At 24.4% G+C, this 26,250-nt stretch overlaps 3 protein-coding genes across 8 annotated transcripts in view; 2 read left to right on the top strand and 1 right to left on the bottom strand.

Annotated features, from left to right (window-relative positions):
• Positions 1–9,345, bottom strand: part of LOC132920311 (cilia- and flagella-associated protein 298-like) — a 55,745-nt gene extending 46,400 nt beyond the window's left edge. The window contains exons 1-6 of one of the 4 annotated variants that reach the window (XM_060982589.1): positions 9,219–9,345; positions 9,016–9,136; positions 7,549–7,719; positions 7,146–7,381; positions 6,911–7,081; positions 5,206–5,427 (exon numbers count right to left, since the gene is read on the bottom strand). In XM_060982589.1, coding sequence (XP_060838572.1) covers positions 5,206–5,427; positions 6,911–7,081; positions 7,146–7,381; positions 7,549–7,687 — 768 coding nt within the window. In that variant the 5' untranslated portion in view covers positions 7,688–7,719; positions 9,016–9,136; positions 9,219–9,345. The other 3 variants (XM_060982591.1, XM_060982590.1, XM_060982587.1) reach the window with 3 other exon arrangements.
• Positions 9,308–12,149, top strand: LOC132920312 (coiled-coil domain-containing protein 97-like). 3 transcript variants are annotated; one of them, XM_060982593.1, is made up of 5 exons: positions 9,308–9,448; positions 10,739–11,065; positions 11,150–11,322; positions 11,398–11,832; positions 11,895–12,149. In XM_060982593.1, exons 2-5 carry the CDS (start codon positions 10,739–10,741, stop codon positions 12,124–12,126), a joined length of 1,167 nt encoding a protein of 388 aa, XP_060838576.1. In that variant the 5' UTR covers positions 9,308–9,448; the 3' UTR covers positions 12,127–12,149. The 3 variants fall into 3 exon arrangements, with proteins under 3 accessions (XP_060838576.1, XP_060838575.1, XP_060838577.1); XM_060982592.1 differs by lacking the exon at positions 9,308–9,448 and adding an exon at positions 10,171–10,412; XM_060982594.1 differs by lacking the exon at positions 9,308–9,448 and adding an exon at positions 10,173–10,323.
• A 6,585-nt stretch (positions 12,150–18,734) lies between these two features.
• LOC132922845 (uncharacterized) lies at positions 18,735–22,145 on the top strand. The gene is made up of 4 exons (XM_060986567.1): positions 18,735–18,821; positions 18,983–19,210; positions 19,271–19,375; positions 21,340–22,145. The coding sequence occupies exons 2-4, from the start codon at positions 18,989–18,991 to the stop codon at positions 21,877–21,879; spliced, it is 867 nt and encodes a 288-aa protein (XP_060842550.1). The 5' UTR covers positions 18,735–18,821; positions 18,983–18,988; the 3' UTR covers positions 21,880–22,145.
• Positions 22,146–26,250: the final 4,105 nt, after the last annotated feature.

Here is a 26,250-nt window from a genome sequence, read left to right as displayed (position 1 = left end):
GTGAAGTAGTCGACGAGTTGTATCAAACCAGAAATGATGAAGAACCTCGAAAAGACTCGTTAAGCTAGTTATAATGACAGACTAATAGACAGTAAAGTATAAAAAATTCGATAGAGAATCAGCAGAGGCTAAGAAAATGGCGTGCTAAAACGACCAGTCTTCCTAAAACTAATCGGCGAAAAATATCGCTTAATTAACTAATACTGATGGTGTAGACAAATATGGATCAGTCGATGCGTCAAATATTTTACCCACGTTATTGATGTATCACAGTCACTTCTGTAGGTATACTTCTACATACGACTCTTTATTTAAAATGAATTATAATTGTACTTTTCTAGTGTACGCCATATAGCGAATCATTAACAGGGTATAATGTAAAACAAAAATTAGGCACTTTCCTCAAAAAAAAATAAAAAAAATACCGTAATAAAACGATAAATAAATGTTATGAAAGTATACACAATTTGGAGGTTTTTATTAAAAAATATGTTTAGCATTTAGAACTTTTCTATAACTTGTTTTTCTTAAATTTATAGATAAGTATACTGTATTTTTTAAACAAAAAAAATCTTTTTATAGGATATAAATGGCCCTTTCTTAGAGTATATATACCTCGTGCACACGTCTATGCGCTATACGTTTATGAGATTCAAGTTCAAAACCTTTGCAAAATTATAGTCACGTAACGCGTTTATATAGGGAAAATTACCGCCAAAAGCCATCACCGCCGTGAACGTGTCATGTGGGTACCGTTATCATAAATTACTACTCGCCTTTGAAGAGAATTTTTAAGTTTTGCTGGCACAAAAATACACGGTACCTACAGACAAGACCAGAGATACTGTTAATGTTTTAAATGATCTACTTTGTATGCATTACAGTTTCGATAAATTATATAAACTAACTAATTAAATAAAATTCTGAGTTTTTACTATTGATTATTGTATTACTGTGTTAGCTATACAATAAGTAATATAATGTAACATAATGCTCACGTAGATTCAGAAATATCCTCGGGGGATTTTTTCGAAGGAACATTCACCTCTCCAATATCAATTTTTGTTTTGACTCAAATATAAATAATACATGTTTATAAATGTATATTAAATTGAAATCACCCTCCTCTCTTACCATGAAAATTGATCTAGAGACGTTACTGATACATTAAGTATAATTCCACGTCACTCAATAAAAAAAATAACAGAGCAGACTTGAATTTATAGCTACAAGCTACATGAAATAACAAAAGTGGTGAACTTTTAGCACTGTAACTTGGGATAATAATATTAACCCCAACTGCCAACAGTAATAAATTATAGCGCTTAACGTCACGCGACATTTTGGTTTTTACCGTATACACCCTACTCCTCACAAATGACAGTTTGCAACAGAAATTAATTTCTTTTACGTCATGGCAGTCTGGTTATTTGGAATATTTTGTCAGCTTATGTAGAGACATTATTTTATAAGATAAACCATATACCAAATAATAATATTATACAAAAGGCGTGTATTGTACTATTTTGATATTTATTATTATAAAACTATACGATTAATATATATAGTTTATTATTATTCATTAATCATTATCCCCTATTTATCATTTCACTTTATTATTTTTCTAAATTCTAGTTACATCAGTTTCATTATTATACTTGTAAATTATAATTCCTCATATTTTCATATATTTTACATTAGTTCATATGCATATTTTATAATATTGCATGTTAATAACTTCGTTTTCGTAATCTAAAAGTTATTTTCTTTACCAAAACTTTTTCTTTGTGAATATAAATAAATACATAGGTACAATACTTATATATTCTGTAATGGTAAGACAATTTATTATATTCTTATATTTTATCAAAATATCATAAAAAGATATCTAGAAAAATATTCCATAAAATAAATTTAAAAATATATATATAAACTACCTATGATAAAAAAATATAAAATATATTATTAAATACAAATTTATAACTAATGCATATCAAATAATAACGCGTCCCAAGTATGAAATGATATTATTTCATGCGAAATATCTACTAACTTTAAACACTAACCAAATTAAGCAGAAACCATATAATTTATAATTTAAATTGATATTTTATAAATGTCTTGTGTAATTGTGTAATAATAATATTGTATACCTACATTGTAAGTCATTAAGATAAAATTAGATTTTTATAATTTGTGTCGTTTTCGTGAAAATAGGTCGATAATTAAAATGATTATTGTATTGTTATTGTATTGGGTTTTCAAATTAAAAACAAATTTCAAATACCCTAAAAAAAAAAAAAATATTAATATTAATTGCATTATTCGTTTAATACGGTTAAAAATATTTAATTTTTTAATAATTATCATGTGTCAATTATAAATTATTATACTCGTAAATACTTTTTTTAGTCTTTTATTCTTTCACAATTCATACATCATTTTTAGATAACCCATAATCATCCAAGCTTTTTGATACTAATAAAAAAAAATAACTGTGAATATCGCAATCAACAAATTAAGAATAACCAACATTTGATAGGGAACTACCATTAAAAAAAAAAAACAAAATATTTAAAAATAAAAGAAAAACTTAAAATATTTTGTATTAATAGTATCTTGAGAGCAAAAAAAGATATAGATATATTGAATGATATTTTGACCTAGAATCATATATGTACGACTATACGAGCTCCGTCTCACCTCTATTCACATCATATCCACAATAGTATTATATAGTAATACAACTACACTTTATTTATGATAAATAATAGAAATACCTAGTCAAGATATTTTAAATGTACCACAAATCTACGTATTTTTCATAATGGTGAATAACGTAATTCAAAATATCAACAGTCAATTTTGTAATAAAAATACTAGATATTCCTGTTTCAAGTATAAGTATAATTAATAAATTAACTTAAATTTAAATTCTGAGCTAAGTGAAATGTATTGGTTTTACAATAATATGTAGGTACGATATTATATGGCTATTAAGTAACGGGACTATCAAACTAACAATAATGCGCAAAAAGATAAAAAGAATAATAGCTACACCTCATATTTTTTTATCTACTATCGCCTTTTGGGGAAACTAAAATGCTTGAAAGGGAAATCAAAAGTAAAAATTTGTGAAATTTCTTTTTAATCAAATAAAACAAAAAAAAAAATAAGGAAAAAAGTGGTTTTTTTATGCTTATCCAGTTTTTGATAATATTAATTTATTTATTTTGTTAAAATATGCAAAAATAAATAATCGTAAAAGTTTGAAATGTTCACTAAGTATTTTTATTAAATTTTATAAACGGTATAGGTAATTTTCAAAATATTTTGTCTCTTTTGGAGTCTATTTATAGACAATTGTCAATTTTATTTATAATTATTTATATTGTACAACAATTTGTCAAAATCATGAAAATTACAAACTACAAGGATATTTTAGTAAAAAATTTATAAAATCTTTACTTTTTAAAACAAAGGTTTGAAAATGTAATACAATATTCCTCATAAGTGTTTCATACTGAAACTAAGATTTTAAAAGTACGCAAACGCAATTATTATTTTTACAAACATTTGAACAAGTTCAAATCTAAACGAAATTATATTTATTTATAATAAAAAAACATTATTCAGGGCGATATAAAATTTTTTTGTATATTATGAATTTTACTATATGTACTATAATAATAAATATTATTTATTTATAGGTAGATACTATGAACCTAATCATGCAGTTTTCTGGTATTGTTAGTAAGATGTTAATAACAATAATATTATACTCGCAATATGGTATAAATACATATTATTTTAATTTAAAATAATTAAATATTAATAATATAATAAATGCAATGTTTTCGAAAAAAATTAAATACATTACACTAATACTAAAAGTAAGATAAATGCTTAATAACTTTATCAAAAAAGTATTGTTGTGAAATATATTTAGTGATATAGACATCAGTCTATAATATCAGGTCTGTCTTCACTCATGATCGTTTTTCGTATACAATGATATATCATTAAACTCAAAAAAGTTACATTAGTCGCACATAGTTTAGGTTTAGGAAAACTTTTAAAGGACTATTTAGTTAAAGTAAAGTTAACTTATCACAAAAATAATAAATAACTTGAAACTTTGAAGATTTAGTATCCAAATAATTTATCACATCAATCAGTGATCTAATTGGAGTGGGAATTAGAAAAATAAAGTATTTTCTCATATTACTATAATAATGTTGTGTTATAATATATAGCATGGTAATGCTTTTAATTATAATATTACCACCAATTATATATTAATGTTTTTTTACACAAAAACAGATATTATTACTTTTTAATAAATTTAACTTCTCATTTCTGCTTTTCAATTTTTTCATATTCAAACAGTCATTAGGTACATATTTTATAATAATATCAATTATCAAACAAATTATAAATTATCATTTATATATAATATATTTAATATTTATGTTTTCAGAAATTAATGGCTTTGATTTATATATATATAATATCTGATTTTTGTATTATAAAAACCTTATTGTATTTTATTAACCTAATATTATTTAATAAATTATTAACGATATATATTTTTCTAACTTTATACTATAAACACTAAAACACTAGAACCAACCAATTATAAAATAAGACTGATCAAAATTAAATTTAAATAAACTTAACTACCTTAACATAAGTACTTGATAATGTATTTCTTCAATAAAATTGGTTTATCTTTTAAATAAGAATTTTACAGAAATAAATTATTAAGAGTTATATGTACATAAAAATATAATACATTTTATCATAATATAATATAATGGTATGTAATAATTAATAAGTCGAACTAGAGTCTGGAATACTTGTAGTTTAAAATTTAAATAATAGAGTAACATTTATATATCATTAAAATGTTAAAATAGTCACATAAAAATAACTACTACCACTTAGTACAAATAGACACTTGATCAACAACTCTATAAAAAATCATTTTATATAATAAGCACTTCAATTTGAAGCATATACTATAAATAAAAAACTTTTAAATAAATAATATTCAAAAATATACCTATAACATATAAGTATATTATATACTCTGCTTAATCTGCTCTATTTTACATAAATAAAATCTTCTAATTTTTTTTACCATTACAAAAAAAAAACTATTTACAATTTTAATGTGTGCAGAAACTAATAAAACTAACTTACCTTTAATTCTTCTTGTTTTTTAAAAGCTTCAGCCATTAACAATTTACGATCTTGTTCACTTAATGGTGGTTCACGTGCTGGAGGTCCGGAACCAGTCTTGGTAAGCTTCAATACAACTTTTGTTTTTTCATTGCGTCCCAAATAGTCCTTCATTTTTTTATTTGGTTCTCGCACTAATTCACGACCAGAAAACCAAAGTTGTGCTATATTGGGTGCGATCACCTAAATAGAAAATTCAATATAACTGTTACTTATTGAAATAATAATTAAATTAATTTAACGAGCAGTGTGGAGTGGTAGTGGATACCCCCTAAATGTTGGTCTACTACTACACTTACCAAAACTTTAAATACTTATAAACTACTCATCCAAATTGCAATCTTTATGTATCAAAATACTCTACTTCAGAATATTAAATTTAAAATTTATATTGAAATTCAAAAAAGTAAATACCTAAAAAAAATTATAATAATAAAAAGTATAATACAATGTTGTTTTATAAGTTTTATTTCAACTGGAAATTATATAAAAATATATTTTCAAAAACATTAGTAGATATTAAAATAATGAGTTTTTTTTGATAAAAAAATTACCCAGTATACATAATATATTTAAACACAAGTTCATAGAACAAAAAAGAAATTTTAATTTATAAATAAATTTGATATCAACTATTTTGAAGTTATTTTAGAATATATTCAATATTTGAATATATTTATTAGAGATGTAACCTATATTAAAAATGTATAAATTAATATGGCTATATTTTTTTTATGAATTTTATGTTCAAATAATTATTTTTGTTTGAATTAATAACATCATTCTATATCTCGCTAAAAAGTTAATTATTATTTTTGTTAATTTTTTAAAAGATATAGCTTTTCAAAGTTGGATAGTTTTCAGTTTTTATAATACTTCTTGTTTCGTAAAATAATCATATGTAATAAACTTGTTATCGACTATCGATGCAATGGTGAACTCTGTAGCCGTAATAATCTGGAGAACGAACATCTAAAAACCTCAAACCAACAAACTTTGAGTAGCTATAACTCACTAACAATTAAATTAAAAATAATAATTTTAATGTTAAAATTCATAAAAAAAATTAGTCTTACTATTTTGACATTATTATTATATAGGTTGTCATTTAAAAATCAAAAATTGATAATGATTTTACTATTAAATATAAGGGTGATAAAAATAAAAATGTTATATATTATTAGAAAAGCACGAAACTAAACATTTTGAAAAAAAATCAACATTTTTTGAAATAATGAGTGTTATAATAATGACTCTCAAGACTGTTTATTATTTATTTTCCAAGCTTCAAATACATTCACTTTGATGGCTTATTTATAGGAACATTTAAAAGTTATATTTTTAATTATTATTTAGTATTTTAGTTTTATTAAATTAAATATATAGATATACTAATAGTATGATTAATAGAAATATAAATATAAAAGACTGGGTAAAAAGTAGAATAGAGATCCAACATTTAATATAGAGCAGCCTACTCATATTCTAAAATGAAAATAAGAAAAATCATATTACATGTCCAGAATTTGATACAAACACATTCAACAATAAAAAATACATAATATTAATTGTATTGATATAAGTAATATAGTTAAAAATATTTAATCAAATATTAAACTAAAATTAAAGTAATACCACCAGAGATAATCAATAAATATATTTTAACCTCTAATGATGCGTGAGTTCCTGAAAGATCTTCATTGTTTTCAATCTCAAGTCTTATGTTATCGTGTGGTGGTAAATTCATTGGATAAACAATCATAATTGCACCTCTGAGTATGTCAAGAGCTTCTTGAACTTTCTTTTGAGTTAATGAAATCTGAGACTGAACCAATTTCTATAAAACATATATAGTTTAGAAAAATAGGTAATTACATGTTTATTATGATAATAATATTTACTTTGGACACACAAGCCTTGGCCTCTTCAATTGTTTTAGTCAACACATTTTGCATTTGTTCATTAGGGCGTTTTCCATTTCGGCGACCAACTGGGTCTTTGTGAAATGTGTAACCACCACTAGGTATACATTTTTCACCCCATGCATCGATCAATTTAAGTTCAACAACTTGTTCATCAGTCAATCCCATTATCTCGGGTGGCAACAATGTACCATGTTTTTTAAGTTCTTCCATTTCTAATGAAAAAAAAAATTATTACTAAAAGTTCCCAAACACTACAGGTGGCCACAGTGAAAACAATAATCTTTTACTACGACTACTGCAGTATATGTATGAATCAACAGTATTGATAACAACAATGAATAAGCAGCAAGAATGTTCTTTATTTCAAGTTAATAATTACCATTACAGATTCTAGAAATTTTTAAACGGCCGTTATAGATTGAAGTAATATTCAATGTGCATTCATCAACAGGAGTTTCTAATGATGCTTCATACAAAAATTGACTATCGTCACCATGCTTAACATGAATTAATACCATGTTTATAATATACACATGTACAACAATGCTACCTATAAAAATAATCATAAATATATTAGTATTAAAAAATAACTCAATAATTGTAAAAAAAAAATTAATTTAAAAATGTCAAATCCTACCAAAAACCAAAATTATTAATTCAAAGATTCTGGAAAATGATTTAAGTCTCAATTTATTATTTTTTATAATAACTTCATGAAGAAATTAGATTAATATTGTAAAATTATGAAAAATAAAATAATTGAGAATCAGTAATAGTTAATACTAGGTACACACAAGTATACAAAATAAATGTATCTCCACATAATTTATTATAAATATTATTTAGTAATTTATTATTTTATTAATAGATTGTGTATTGTTTAATTTGCATGTTTTCATTTAATATTCAATAAAATGTAAAAATCTACCTAATCAAATTAAATTACGTTAAAATTAAATTATTTTTACATCTAAAATATTCACTAACAGTCGTGTAGTGGATTTTTTATTTATGTATGTACTCATCACAAAAATCATGGTACTCGAAATCCCAAAGGACACGACACATTAACATTATCCTTTTCTTAAAGACTACCTATGTTGAAAGTTGGTTAACCTCTCATAAGGATGCTGATGACAACAAGTTACAAAAAAAAAAACAATACAATACCTATCCAAAATACAAATTATGACAAAAATTTTAATTAATAAATTACATAAGTATAAAAAATTTGTTAAAAATAAAAATGTTTCATTTATACATCATATTCAATTATTCAGATTTTCAGTTGTTTTTTTTTTTTAGCATAACATGTTCTTAATATTATTTATGAATTATGATTTTTAACACAAATCATTATTTATTAAATAATATTGAATATTATGAAAAAAATATATAGAATAGTGTCAATTTAGTTTAATGTATAAAACATATTATGGAAATAAATAATTAAGTTAGAAAAACATTATTTTATCACTATAAGATCTCTATAATATCCACCTTTGATAGCAAGACATTTTAAAACTGAATAATAATATTTTTAATATTTGGGAATCTCAATAACAATAAGTAAATCTACTAATTGCATATAAATAATATTTAGTGCTCTCTCCTAACCCAATTTTTGTTTTATGATGATCCTGTATTCATCTAATACCTCTTTTATTGAGCATTGTTTATTAATGGTAAAGATGGATTGTATATGTGTTTCACTAAACTACGTTCTGGCGTTCAGATAAATAATAATTTTCATGAGCTCACCGATATTGTAAGGTTTAATATGTTCTAAGAAGAAACTAAGATAAGTAGTAAGATAAAAAATTTTAAAATTTCAAATTATCCCGACCTTATGGAACGATTAACGACGAATCCGTGTAACGATGAAACGCAGAGGCACCAAGCAGAGGTCTAAGGTATTGTGCAATTAAAAAACCTGATTTCCTTTGTTCGTAACAATTTGTCCGGACCTTATTAAAATAAACACAAGCACATAAAACTTTATAGTATACAAAACACAATGTAAACGCGTTATCAAAATACAACTCAAACCTGGTGCCATGGCAACTACGGTACAATACCATAATAATATTATGATATAAGAACCAACGACTATGACGTAGAAAATCGCCGCCGTTTTAACACTGATTGTATCGTATTGTAAATTGTTTTCATTCTCTCCATTACACATATCAGTATATCACACATACTATAACTCTTGCACTCTCTTAACTCTTACATAACTAGTTTCAAGATATATATTATTATTGTAGATACAATAGGTATGTTGATTTAATTTAATTATATTATTATTTAATCATAACAATAATAATAAAATAGATATATATTATATAATTATTTATAATATCGTATTATATTATTGTTATTAACTTTTGAGTCAATAACACCTTATCGTAGAACGGTGTAAATTAGTTCATGGTATGAATAGATAATATTTTAAAACTAGCTGATCTCCATTGCAATTCATTGCAATTTGTAAATTTCATTGCGTATTAGTAAAATTCATAATTTTAGTAAAAGTCTCCATAAATAATGTTTTCCAATTATAACACGTATCAAAAAATGATTTTGTAAACCATTACATTACAGTATTTGTTTATTTATTGTTATTTTTTTCCTAAAACAACTTTATAAAAAAGTGTACCCGAAAAATTAAAACAATATTTTTGAAACGTGAACATTAAAAATTATATTGAAATTCACAAAATAGATTTATAAAAAAATTATTATTTTTAAGTTTTAAAATGTATTTAGACCTAAAAACTAGTTTTTTTCTTTTTATAGTTAAGCATAAATATATAATATCATTGAATTTATAGCTTTTTAGTTTTTAAGTCAAAGGTCTAGCTATGAACTATATATGTATAAACCTGATAATAATTATCAATTCCGCCAATAATTTTAAATTGTGAATAGTGATAAAATGATAATAACTTTATTTTGTTATTGCTATTATCATAATGATAGTAATTATTGTGTCAAATATTCAATACTCAATTGAAAATTGTAATTTGTATCTTATATTCATTCAAATTTCAAAAAGCTAAAATTGTTATTAACGTATTACAAATAATAATTAATTTCTAATAATATTCTCCTATAATTTTACTAACGCTAACTAATTATGATTTGAAAGGTATCTTATAAATCTTATAAATATTATAATTAATATAAATTATATTTAAACCTATTAACTAAAACAATACATCAATGATGGACACTGTAGTAAGTTAATACAATACTTATATTGTAGTTATTCAAAAATATCAAATTAAATACTATTTAATAAAGTAGTTTAAGTATTACACAGGTCACTTTTGTGTCAATATATAATACCTTTTATATTACTATTATATTTTTCTACAATGTGGATGTGTTTTTACCATTTTAATTCTGAAGATTTTTTTTTCTTCCAATTGAGATATTCTAAATCTGTTATATTCCTCATTCTTATATCTGAAAAATGTTAGTTAATTACTAAAAATTATTTGTAAGTTATGTTTAAAATTATTTGTATTTAAATGATTTATTAATTATTTTTAATTACTTAGATGATTGAAGAAGAGGACCTCCAATTAGAAGTCCAAACAAATAATAAAATCACTAAAACATTGCGAGAGCAAATAATTGATCATATTGTATTAAATGCTTTGAATAGTGATTTTATAAGTCAACAAATGGACCAATCAGAATTTTCACTTGAGGAAAGACGAAAAATTGCCGAAGACATTTTAAATGATAGTCACTCAAAATTCTTATATGTCTTTGGTGATTATTTATTAGAAGATCACTTAGAATACTTTAAATCTAGAAATAATGACAATTATGAAATACATTTTCATCTACACAGATTAAGCCGCTTAATAAATTCTAAAAAAGTATAGTATGGCAAAACATATTAGACAACTTTAATTATTATTATTGATTTAATTAATCTATAATTATGTATTTGTGTTATTTAGGTTATTAGTAAAAATCGACGTTATCAAGCAATGCTTGAACTTCTTAAAGGCGATTACTTTAGTGATAATGAGATGCGAAATAGAGAACCTTTGCTATGGGAACAACTGGTTGGACAATATCTATCAGAAGAAGAAAAATTCAACTGCAACAATCAATATTTAGCTCAAAATTCGTAATTATAACAAAAACACCTTTTTAATTGTTCATCTATATACTATGTACAGATTTATATAACATATTTGTTTAGGTTAACTGAAGTTTTATTTGAGCAAATTGATCGTGATAATAGAGATGATTTAAAACGCAAACAACAAATAGAGGAAGTTCTAGAAGTAGATGAAGAAGATGAAAAATGTAGTGATGATGATGATAATGATGATGATGATGATGATGATGATGATGATGATGATGATGATGATGATGATGATGATGATAATATGTCAAATAAATCATCAATGGTTATGGAAGTTCATAAACCATCAGAATTTTGGGGTGAATATAGTAAACCAAAAAATGAAACAATTAAAATCGGCAAACGTCGATGGAAAGAAGATCATTTCCTCAATCTAGAACAGTGTAACAACAAAGAACTAAATGATAAAGAAAAGCTCCTTTTATTAAATGAATTTAAATCTCATATGATTCAAAAATTCCTCAATGGCCAAGAAGATTATGATTATAAGTATGAATATTAAATGTATATAATATATATATTTTGATGTATTAATTTTTCTTTTTATGTAGTAATGTGGATAATAATCCAGAATATGATAACTTACACATTAAATCCATTGACGAAGAAGAAAAATACTTTGATTCAGAAATTCCTATTGAAGAAATACCTGTTACAAAAGATGACATGGAATTAGAGCAACCTAAAGAAAGTGATGAAGAAGATGAATTAGATACATATATGAATATGCTACAAAAAAATGAAATTACTGATAGTGTAGTAAATAAATTAAAACATTTATAAAATATTAGAACTCCTACTGGTTATTTGAACTTATCATTGAATTCTAAATTTAAAATTGATTTATAATTGTTTACATTATAAAATGTTGTTTTATTTTATCTTGATATAAATTATCAAAACCTAACACTATCAATAACTAAATGATTTTCATTAGAGTAAGAATAACTAAATAAACATTTTTATAGATAAGTGAAGATACATTAAAAGTTGTTTATAGCAACATCGATTATAACAATAGGTATGCAGCTGCCAGCTATTAACATCATACTTATAACATTAATGTATCTTTGTGTTAAAGTAGTAAATCTCTAGCAGTGGCGCCAAACTCATATTATGTTATATGAAACAATTGCTTCTTAAATGAATGAATGGGTATAGATCAGTTCTAGGGATTAATAAGTTAATAAAGTTAATTAAGATGTTATATATATATTATAAATGATGCCTGAAAGCGTGAAATATAGAAGTTAAAAGTCAAATAAATAAAAATTTTAGATTTTGTTTCATAAAAAAATCAAGAATTCGGCAACATTGATTTGTAGCACCATTTCTAGGGGAGAAGTTATGACCATTTAGGTATCATTTGTTATTTTAGGCATTAGAACATTCCTATCCACCCACCTACAGATTTTTTACTTAGCGCTAGTGGACATTCTCCTCCTCCCAGAAAATATCAAAACATATACATAATATAATAAACAATTAAAAGACTGTAGGTATTTACATTTAAGATTTTAATATTGTTAAAGTTAAAAAGATTAATATATTTTTTGCATCAAGTCATCATATAAAGCTTAAATTTATTATTTATAATCCATCTTGTTTTGCCAAGTGTCCTATACAGAATGATTCCCATGCATGATAATATTAATGTCATTATTGCAATAATGCAATATCATTGCTTTTTTAAAGACATTAATAGGTTACTAAATATTTAGTTTGGTCATTTATAACTTATTAACTTATAAGCGTGAGAAATTTTGTTTCTTTTATAATTTTTTTCTATAAATATTGATAAAAATCTATTGGGTGGGTCAAAATGTATTTCATTTTTAATCGATGGATAACAATTTTCATTATTTTATTATAATTTAAAAATATTATTCATGAATCATGGGGTCTTAAAACTTTTATAGGTAGGTATGCCATGAATTTTATTTTACGCAATGGTTTAAAAATATTTAGGTTAGTTTTAAGGTAGGTACCTACCGTGATACTAATAGCTAATAAAATAACTAGGTACTAACTAATAGCAATTATTAAATTAATATTATATCAAATATACTTAGTAATATAAGTATACAATCCATGACCATCTCCGATCATGATCGTTTTTTATGTACCTATACAGGCTACAAATCTACAATGATAATAATGATTATAGGGCCCGGATTTTTATGCAAATGCATTCATTCTTCTACATTTGACTTAAAATAATAAATTCTGATTAAATATCTAGACGTTTCGTAATAGGTAAGTAGATTCTACTATTATTTTATTTTTCATATTTGCATTAAAATGCATAATAATTGCATATTTCTGGATAATTACATAAAATCTGCATACTTTTACTAAATAAAATATTTTAAATTTTACTCAAAGATTGATATATTCGTACATGCCAATATTTCTGACAAATATAATACGACCGAATAAAACAAATACGTATTGTATTATAGAACTGATTCAAAATTTTGAAAATAAATTGAATGGAGAAGGGTGGGATATTGAATTTGCTTAAGTTAAACTATCAGCAATTCAAAAGTATTATCAAAAAATCACGGATTTTCACAAATAAAAAAAAATTTCTGGTAACAAATTTCTTTGAATTAACAGATAAATAAGTAACGACGATAAAGACCTTATTGTAGAGTTGTCACCGAAAGATATCTCTTGTTTCAAATACGCATCCATTGTGTTAGCAGAAGAAAGTTTTTCGGAGTATAATAAGGCGATGCTACGTGACAATCATAGAAATTTTCAATTTAATAATTTAAAAGCACATTCTGTTACATCATTTTATTGATACTCATTTAATAATTAATATAAATTTGTATGCTATGCGGCATGCGCACAGTTAAAATATTGATATTTAAATTGTATTTTTTTTTTTTACTTTATACCTATCATTTTTAATTTTTTTTTAATTTTTGATAAAAATCCAGGCCCTAATAACGATATATAATTTAATTCAATTTTAATATATACAGCAATCCACTCAACATATCTAATATTCAACAAAGCAGTAAGTTCCCACTTACTCACATTTTTTTTAAATTTTAGATTCAATGAAGCAATGAATAATTTTATAGCTATGTGTGGTTTTTTTAAAACGTACTTTTTATTAACTAGGAAATACAAAAATCGGCAAAAAACGAGAATTTCAGTGTAAAACTAATTTTTGATTTTCTTATTTTGTTGTAATTCAAAAACGAATAACTAACCGTAAATGCTTAACATTTTTACCAAAAATTTGTAAGTAATAGCATTTTTTATGCATAATATAATTTTTTTAATTTACTGACTTTTTTTAAGCTATTTATTGATATGTGAAATTTTCGACTTATTTTTTGATTGTTGTTGTCTTGTCAATAAAAACATTGCTTGAACATTTAATATAGGATACTTCATACGGTGTTGTAACTAAAATTAAACGAAAACAATTGAGCATGTAAATTTACAATAATTCTTTATACGTGTTTGAAGTTAGAACATTTTTAAATTACGTTATGGTTAAAGTAATTGGTTTTACATTTTTAATACATGAATTACTCGTACAACTTCCTTTTTAAAGGTGTTTTTGGCATTATTTATGTACCTATTATTCTTATAGCAGTTTTGCGCAACTTATTATTTAAATAATTCCTCCAGTATACCTAGTACCTTACCTACTCTTTGTTAATTTACCAAATTTTATTATTTTGTATAACAATGATAAACCTATTGTACCTATGCATTAAGTAATTCATAATGTTTTAAAATCTTGTATAGTTTGTTTACAATTACATTTTAATTTATTATGATATAAATATTTATATTTATTAAGTGTCCCTCCTCCAATGGGAGCCCATCAGGGGCGTATCCAAGAATTTTTCAAAGTGGGATCCAGATTTTTGTAACATGTAAAAGTATTTTACAACCAGTGGTTTGCACCTTAAGAATTTTAAATTCTGTCATTCAATGGGAGAGGTCTAAACTCAAACCCCTCCATAGGTACATTTTGGCGCCCATGTATGTAATTACTAATTACTATATGTAATTTACTAATTTACACCTCTCCGTCATCTTTGTATAACAATATTTTTGTTTCTTATTAGGCTATACTATTTAAATCACAGCGAATGAATTGGCCATAATAAATACAGTTTATATTTTTGTGCATTTTCTTTTAGTAAGACTAAAACTTAATCATTCACATGAATATCTATAGGGTTATAAAAATAATATTTTAAAAAAGACCACTTTGTCCAATATACTAACTGTTTACATAAAACATGTATATAATATTATGTATAATAATAATCATATAAATATATAATCGATCAAGTCCGACGTAATGACGCCCCAGGCCAAAATGCCAACTGGCGCCTTTTCATACAAAAACCCATAATACCATAATACTAAAAAAAAAATTTGTTCATGGACAGAATACCTAACCTTATATATTATGCTCAACATGTACATTATTTGTTATCGTTTATTAATATACATAAAAAAAAATGTATTCGGTTATGAAAAAATATAATATGTAATAAGTAGATAATAAGCACATAAAATAAATACATATTTACTATAAATAATAAAAATAAAGAATAGAGAAATGGCGCAGTGTCATATAAAGAAATTAATTTCAGAAGGGGTTAAAAAAAATTTCCATCCTTAAATTCCAATTAATTATACAATCAAAATCAATGCCCGTACCAACCATACATTTTGGGAGGAGTTTAAACCCCTAAAACCCCTCAATATACGCCGCTGAGAAATAGTATAAGTAAATATACTTAAAATATACTTATATTACTTTAATCTATGGCTAAACGATATAACTATATAATTTATCAATATTTCAGTAATAATAGTTATAGATATTATAGATAATAAATATTTTCAAAAAAATAATATTACTGACAAAAATGTGTAACATTTTAAAAAACAATTTAAATTCCCCCCCCCTGAAAATGGCGCCCTAGGCGATTGATTTAATTTAAAGACTACACAATTTTTTCTGATTTATAAAAAAAATAGAAATTTCTTCAGAAGTTTGTTAATTTTTATATTTTTAGTTGAGTTAATAGTTTCAATAGGGAAATTCGTTGTAGAAGGGTTGGTGATGGTGTCTATAATTAATTTCCATTTTAGTTTAAAATCATTATGAGCTCTATTTATTTCTTATTTATAATATATGAGTAAGTATTATATAATTACTTTTTGTCGTTTTTTTATCATGTTAAATAATATTATATTTCTATACCTATTTTAAGCAACGTATAGTTTAAGATTTTCATTTAATAGGTGTTTCTTTACTACCTTTACTGATAGTCGATAGGTAGGTATAAATTATCTCAATAATGAATTAATAAAATAATTGCAGCTATAGGTATCTTTCCAAAATTTAATTTTTTGATTTTTTATATTTGTTTCCTAAAGAACAAGTTTTTACTTCTTATTTTTTTTTTTTTTATGTCAATAAATAACCTAACCTAACATTTGTAGTATAACTTAAGTTAAAAATAATTCATTATTAATGAAACAAATTACAATATAAATATATATAATACGAGTAGTGGTTTTTTTTTTAATTTTTTTTTTTTTTTTTGTATCTGTCATTACTTTTTGGAGTAGTAATAATGCTTCGATTTTTGACTTCAGCCCCTCTTTGAAAAGGAAAATTCATCTAGGTGGTACTTTGGAGGGCCAAAATTTACAATAGTTTTCAAAAGCGCCAGGAAAAGCCCTGAAAAAATTACGGAAAAACGGGAATTATTACGCATAACCACTTTTTGACAAAATCGATTTTTTGATTTTGCTGTAACTCAAAAACGAATCATTGTAAATACTTGAAATTTTCACCAAATGTTTATATTATGGTTATCTATTTGGGATTAAATTTTCAAAATATTTTGACCTTTTTCAAGCTACTTATAGACAATTGAAATTTTCGACTTTTTTAAGTTTTTTTTCCTTAAAATGCCGATAAACAAATTTGGCTATCCAAAAATCTTTAAAATTTAATACAAATTACAAGGTTTATTATAAGTTGAACTTATCGTAGTAAAAAAAATCAAAAATCGTTAGTCACAATTTTTGTTTATAAGCATTTAAAGTTCAAATATTTACGAAATATATCAAAATCGCGAAAATTTGCAAGGTATTTTGAAGTTGAAAATTCATAAAATTTTTGTGATTTATACCTAAGGTTAAAAACCTAATACAAGGTTATCCATAAGTTTTCCTTCAAATAACTGTAAAAATATTCCAGCGTCAATATAGAAAATATGTTACAACTTAGAGCGTAGGTATGAAATTTTTTTCGAAATCATGTAAAATAATGATATATTACAATTTAAATATAGGTATAGGTAATAATATAATATATCCTACTAATTATCATTGACTGACAAATCATCTCCGTTCAGTATCGTTTTTCGTATACAATGATACCTGTCATTGCATTCAAATTTAACACATCCATTATAGAGACCAGTGATCTACTCTCCATCCCATCTCTACTATACAGCAGAGCGATACCCACTTGCCCACTTTTTTTTTAATTCGAATGTAAATATTTATTTTTAATGCCTATTATTTATTGTAAATAAAACATTATAAACGATTTTAACGAGGGCTTGTATTTAATAATTTCAAATCAAAAATTGTAAAAGATACTATTTATCATTGATATAATTTTTTAGATACTGCATATGAATAATGGAACTGTGAAAGGCTTAAAACTTATAAGATTTATTAAGATACTGATAAATGGTAATATTATATTATATAACGTCCAATGTGGAGGTTTGAGAGTGGGAGTTGATGACTAAAAAGCTTTAATTTAAATTTCAGCAACATTTTTTAGATTTATTTTACACATTAATATTAAATGTTTTTCAAACTTTTATCTAATGAAAAATGACTTATTTATCTTATATTATACAAGCTAAGTATCAATAATTTATTTTTTATACATTTATTTTAACTTTTATTCATAATATATAAAATATAAATATATATTCACATTTTAGGAATATTGTATTATTAATTTGAAAAACAATTTTCGGGTAGTATATCACTACGACTGTATGTCTGTGTCTATTCGACACCTATCTACGTCATTATAATAATCAACTTAATAGATATTATGTTGTAGTGTTGTAGACGCAAGTACATTTGCAGTTTTCATAAAGAATAAACAATACAGTGAAATTGGAAATTGGCGTGCTTTAAACTAATTAAAATATATTATATTCTTTACAATTTAAAAAAAATATCATACTTTACGGTACTTATAAAAAATAATAATTGAACACCTGTCTAATTGCATCAATTATTTTTATAGTCATTTAATGCTATGTTTAAATTAATAATATTAAACTTAACTAATAAAACATCTGTATATAAATCAATATAATATGCCCGTCCTATAATTTAATTTCCAGTCGAATTGAATAATATAAATTTCACGCATCAAATTGAACGTAAGTCTATGATACTGAAAAATGTATATATTTATTATACACAACAGTTGGATCGATTTTTTTTATGTTATAAATTTATAATATACTAAAATTTACTTAATAAATTTCAAAAACGTATAAAGTTTAACTTGATCACGGTACTTTGATGTATTTTTTTCCAGTTTATAATGGCAAAATCACTATCCATAATCTTTGTGAGCTTTATATTTTCAACGAGTGTCTCATTCGGTGAAGACGCGTGCAGTCACTACGAAGATAAGGATTGCGTTCATCCAAATATACTTAAAAATGGTCACTTCATTAACCAATGGACAGTTTATTTGCCTGAAATGACCAAGAGCGAAGCTAAACAACTATTAGAAGAAAATGGCTTTGACTATTTAGGACAGGTTACAATTTTCCAAGTCAATTGAGCATGAAAATATTCTTTAATATATTTTGTTGTTTAGATAATGGATGGGGTTGATTTGCATCTTGTGACAAAAAAAGGTACACAAGAAAAACATGCCTTACCCAACGAAAGAATCATAGAATTACTTAAGAAACACGAAAAAGTTGAGTAAAAATACTTATACAAACTATATTATACGTATTTTAAAGTCATTATTTTTACATTTATAACTTTTAAAAGATAAAAAAATAACTATACAAAGACTTCAAATATTTCAATTATTTCAATAATTTAATAATTTATATTTTATAAATCCCCAAAAACTATAAAGAAAATAATTTTGTCAAAAGATAACATTTTGGAGAAAAAGATGAAAATAATAAAATTATATGTTATATCTTTTTGGAGGATTTACTCTTCGCTTTTCTTTGATTCAATAAATTGTAATTTGAAATATATGAATCTCTTGCAAAGTTAATTAAACCATTGATTTTAAATTTATCTTAATATCTTGCACATCAATATAATAGCAATTAATTCTGTACTAAAGACAGTAATATTATCCAATTATATTTTTTTATTGAAGTACTTTTATAAAGAAATGTAGCATGGTTCATTAATATCATTTTTAGACTTTAATGGATGATATAATTTACTTTAAATTATCAAAAGAACTAAATTATTATTAAATTAAATGTATTCACAAAGTTATAATTATTTAAAAAAAAATAGTATTCTCTAATGTTAATATTATATACTTATTATATTATAGTATATACCATTAGAAAAAATTTATGAAAACCATCTAATTATTTGACACGCATGAAAAAAAAATCATTTAGATATAATATATTTTTCTTCAGTTCTCTACTAAATCGTACCTATTATATTCTTTCATATTGATATTAAGTATTATATTAGTAATAATGATGTAAATTTCATTATTTCTGTTATCAAATTATAAAACAAATGATTTTATCAAATCGTCATTATTTAGAGTAATTTCTGGTAGAATTTTTTACCTAGTTATTACTTTAAGATAAATAAAAGGATTTTCCAGTACCTAATTGTTTAATAAAATAACGAAAAACAGCGAACAAATGAGAATATTTAGTAAAAACTAGTTTTCAACATAATGATTTATAGGTATTATAGGTTATTGTTGTATTTCAGATAGGAAAACAATAATAAAAAGACTGTCTGTCTAAAAAAACATTGAAATTTAATTTCAAATACTTACAAAGGTTATTTATTGAGCATAGAATTAATTTTAAAATATTATATTCTTGTTAGAGAAATTTGAATTTTTGTTTTGTACCTATTTATAAAATGTATTTTTCTTTGTTAAAAAGCTATTTAATGCAATTTTTATAATAATTTATGGATTCACACTGCAAATATAATAATAAGAAATACTCAAGGGATAAATTGTACGAACATAAATAATATTTTAACCATAAATCTCATTTTTATTTTAGTATCACATGAATCGATATTGTTTTAGAATAAAATCAGAAAACAATAAAATAGCACAATATTTGGTACTTCCAATTTATATATACCTATATTATAGATAGGTAAATGTACCTTAAAATATAAAAAAAATGTTTTTATCAAAAGGTTAGGTCAGTTTAAATTTATCCATTGAACAATATTCATATTTTTTTATTTGTTTACTCTTCTAAACAATAGTTCATACCAATCATATATGTTTTTCTGTTTTTGAAATACCTATATACATTAACAAAATTGAATAAAACAGACCGTCAATAATTAATAAAAAATGATAATTCTTGGGTAGCAAAATTTATTTTACAGAAATATATAAGTCAGATTTGCTTTATGGCCTTATGGGTATTCTAGGTGGTACTACTATATTATAATACTACTATTCTATTTATATCTAGACTAAGTATACTATATATTATGATGATTGATGAATGTATTATGTACAGGATTTTATTGTCAATCAGTGAAAAAAATTAACTATATTATAGTATTGATATCGATAATATTCAATTGGTAATCTTTTTTTTTTTAATAATAAAAATATCCCTTGATACTTAATATTATTCTTATACAGTGCTTCTACTAAAAGTGAATAAACATTTTTGATTTTTCCTATAGGTGCATTCGGTCGCACAAACGCACGTACTTGATAACACGCAAGAACAGGTGATAAACATAATCAATGAGGATAGAGTCCATTTCGAATCTTTGGATCCCAATACGATCATATTGAATGACGGTTGGGATAACTTGGAAAGAATAACTGCTTTCGAGGCTGCAGAAGCCGAAGCCGAAGCAGAAGCCGCTGCAGCAGCCGCTGCAGTAGTGTCTGTTAGCACAATAAAGCCTGCAGCTGATGGCGGAAATCGCAAAAAGAAACGACGCGGAAAAAACCACGCCATTGTTTCGGATCCCGAGGGTTCAATGGAAATCGATTTGTCAAAAGAAGATTTGTTGATAGCGGATCTGTCAACAGAGAGATTAGCGGACGAGGAGCCATCGATTGAAGAAGTTTCGGACAAAGACGCCCTGAACGAGGACGCCTTGGACGAGGATGACTTGGATGAGGATGCTTTGGACGAAGAGTCGTCGGTGGAAGAGGAGTCATCGGCGGAAGAGGAGTCGTTGGATGAAACAAAAAAAGGAGCCAACGAATAAGACACCACGAGGCCTACACCTTGCAGTAAAGCTAAAGCATAAGCTATTATAATTTATTAAAAATTGTATTATATTAATTATACTTATGATTTTTAATAAATATGGATTTAAAATGTTAAAAGTGATTAGTAGATTAAAAGTAATTTATTGCATAGTATAATCACTGCAGGTATAGTTATGTTTCTTAGTAATGGTTTTTATTGTTTTAATTTTGTCTAAACAACATTTAAATAATACAATATAGACATCAGTTTTTATAATATTTATATTTTTCTGACTACTGTTTTAATTCATAATTTCTAAAACATGTCTAAAATTTTAATTTTCCTTGGTTTTTTACGTGTAGAATTTATTTATTTTTTCAACAAAAAACCATTATTCTATATTAAATTTATAAATGCATACATTAACCTATTGACTATTATCATACTTAAGAAAAATATGAAAAAATAGCCAATCAAATAGTGAACGCAATTTTAAGATTAATAGGTTTTATTTTTTTAGAACATAGTTCTAAAATTGTTGTATGGCCTCAATGTTTCACAATACTGTTAAAAGTTATAAAATGTTATCGAATTCATAGATAACAAGATTTTATATTAATACAAGTCTTGGTCAGCACAACTAAATTTAACTAATTACCAAAACCAAGTAAGGTGATTTTATGAATTTTATTATTATATGTAACTAATAAGGGTATACATAGATTTATTACAATAGTATAATAAATATATCGTAGCCACTTCGTGAAATCGATCTTTTCACGAAAAGAGACTAAAAAAAGATAAATAAAAAATAATTATAATATTGTTAACAAATTAATATAATATAATAAAAATATACTATTTTATTAATCATAATAATTTAAAATAAATTTAAATGGGTAGAATAAGTTGTAGAAGTTATAAATCAGTACTCAATAAATAAGAGTACTTGAAATCACTAATCATAAATCTAATTTAATTTGACGTTTTCGTTAAATGTTGTATAATGTATTTCACATTGTGAAAAAAATTACACGATGTTATATTGAAGTGACCATATTTAATGAAAAGTCACAATTTCGTGAAATATTATCGAGTTTTACGAAGTGTAAAAAATCTGTTTCCACTTCATAAAATCAAAAATGGTCATCTTCTCATGAAAAGATCGATTTCACGAAGTGGCTACGACATATAAAATTTCATCCAAATTTGAATTTTAAAGTTTCAAAGTTTATAAAAAATCATACCTATGTATTTTTAATATTTTTTTCTATGCATAATTTTTTGTCAATGATTTAGTTGCATTTGAGTCTGTATAACCTTGTAAAAGTTACTTCAGTGCATAGAATAAAAGCCAAACTAAAAAAATACTTTAACCAAATCCCTAATTCACAGTTCTTTATGTATTCATTTCGAAGACCTAAGCTTTGAAATTTCAAAAACCACGATTTCCCTAAATTAAATTTGCAACATTTTATTTTTGAATTTGGAAAAACAGCTAAAAATCCGTCATGTGTTTTTTTTTTAAATCAACTATGACTGTTGATGAAGAAAATTGTAAATTATATTTATATACTAGTTCAGTATATATTTCTATATTGATTTTTAATATTTTGAAGTTTTACTTGGTAATGAACAGTTGTCAGTAAGTCAGTAAATCATATTTAAATAGTTTTCACAGCTATAAATGCGTGTCGTATATAGCTGGTAAAAAAATTTCGGACATACGTAAAATGTACCATCGGCAACTAAAAGTGAACTATTACGGCATAGGTATTGAAAATAAGATTTAGTGATTTAAAAAATGATTTTACTTTCTGTATCTATGTGACAAAACGTCTAGTCTCTCTTAGTAAAAATAGTTCGATTACTAACTTGATTAATAACTTCTACTAAAATTATTAAGGTGCTGTCGGTAATAATTTACATCTTTGTCTGGGTATTGAAACTTTAATATTTCTAATATCATCTGAAAGACTGAAACCATTTTCAGCAGTAAACAACTCGTGACGCATTATTTTAAATGATCAGTCGGTAATATTTTAAATTGCTTTTCTTTTACATTTATTACGCAAAATATGACAGAAGGCGTCATGATTGTTTACTATATATATCATGTAAATGGTCACCACTAACACGAACGATTACAGTCATAGACGATAGATGTATATTATTTATCTCTATTCTAGTATTCTAGCAGAACATTTTTTTGTACACTTCAATGATATATTACCACTGGCCATTTCTTGTAAAAAACCATATTTTTGCTCATTAAATAAAATGCAGCTTTATAGTAAGTTTAAGTTTTTATAAAATTAATTTTCAAGCTTACACGTATACCTACTATGTTAGTACTTAGCTAATAACAATATGTTATAACACAAAACTGCCCAAACACTATCGTGTGACAATTTAATAGTAAAGAAATAATAAATTTCTCAATTAAAATTATACGTTAGAAGTTTTTGAACGATATATCTAGTTCTAAATTTAATATATTGAATGAATAAGCATATAGTTAATCTATTATATATACGTACAAGTAGGTTTATAAATACATAACCCGGGCACACAGATATCTAAGATTTTAACCCTTTTGTGCGATACAATTTTTTTTTGTCATCTCATTTTAGCGCTATGCCTTCCACCGCATAATATGTAGACAATTTCTGAAATTAAATTTTTTTAAATTATACCTCTTTTTGAGATATATTTGAAATTGTAGACTTTTTTAGTTTTTATTAAACTTTGTATGATAAAATATTTGTTTTTGAGTAAATAACTAAAAAATATGATATAAGATTCCTCACATTGCCAAATTTCTTATACAAGAATTAAAAAATATCAGTATTGAGTATCTAATCACTTTTTTTTTATATAAGCGTTCAAATTTCAAATTTTTCTGTAAGTTGTCAAAATTGTGAACGTCCGCAAACTATTTTCTAGTTAAAAATATATCAATCTAAAGGTAAAATGTAATACAAGGTTTATTAGAAGTTTTAATCATAAGTATTTAGAAAAAGGTTCAATGTATAAATCACATTAATTTTTATAATGGTTTGAATTTTTTGAATTTAATATACAGACGAAATTACTTAAAATCAAGAATTATATTGTAGACATATAGGCTGAAGGACTAATTCTGCTTTAAATCGACAATCATTATGATTGATCATGGAATTTAACACATCTATTGACCATTACGGTGGTAAACAAGTAACAACTTACTCGTGAACTTGACATTTACTGACTACTATAAAGCAGAGCCATTATACCTACTCATCCGCTTATTATTTTATTTTGTCGTTTATTGTATTAGCTCGGAGACAGAATCTTCGTTAAAGTACATTGTTTATTCTTTTGTTAGATGTTCAAACAATCCAGGTTGATTTCTAGAAAAATCCATGTATAAAAATGCTTTGTTATAAATTGCTGATAACTAGGTAATTACTTATTGATTATCGTTATTAAAAGAAAGTGACATACTTTTTTGTCGATCAAAGAAAAAATAATGGAGTATATTCAATGATGCGAGTTTGTTGATAATTAATACCAAGACCAAAGGTGTAATTTTTTCATGTTTGTGGGGGGAAATATTTTTACATTTCATCTATAAACCCCATCCCAAAAAAATTATCATAAGCATCTCCTTTCAGTACAATAAATGTGTGAACGCGCCGTATAACACGACACCCAAATTGGCCAAATACCCCCCCTCCCCCAGTAATTACACCATTGATCAAAACAATATAATAACTATATTAAAAATACAATTCAATTTTTCTAGTTGATCAATGGTTATAAAATAAAATATATTTTAAATCGCTAGTTATCTACTTGTATCAATGATACACCTTGGATTATTATAGACACACTATGAAATATATTTTGAATAATATTAGGTATAGGTATCAATATTTAATCTTATCGATCTTCAGTAGCCATAGTCATTAGTCATTAATTAGAATTTAGTATTTACATCAAATTTAATCGAAGACAATTTCAAGTATGACGTTTCTACAATATTGTCGTGTGTTTTCTTTTTTAATACTTAATATTTTTAAATTTATAATATAATATTATATATTTATATTATTGTATATGAAATCAGAAATAATGTTTATAATTAAAACCATATGTCCTGAATTATTGGCTATTTATTTTAGTGTTTATGTACGTACCAGAAAGGTGCTACCTATTATTATAAATTTTTAATATTCAGTTTGAGTGACAAGTTATGAATTTTTATATAATAATGGGAATTAAGGCAATGTTTGTACCTAGATATTTTACTTGTTAATGATAAATTTAATATAATTATTTATATCTATTTATATTTATACATTAATACATTCTCAAAACTAGTTTAAAGCAGTAAGTAGTTACC

Source organism: Rhopalosiphum padi, chromosome 2 (assembly GCF_020882245.1).
Source record: "Rhopalosiphum padi isolate XX-2018 chromosome 2, ASM2088224v1, whole genome shotgun sequence".
NCBI lineage: Eukaryota > Metazoa > Arthropoda > Insecta > Hemiptera > Aphididae > Rhopalosiphum > Rhopalosiphum padi.
The sequence above is the reverse complement of the archived record's forward strand: the minus strand, read 5'-3'. Positions and strand labels throughout refer to the sequence as shown.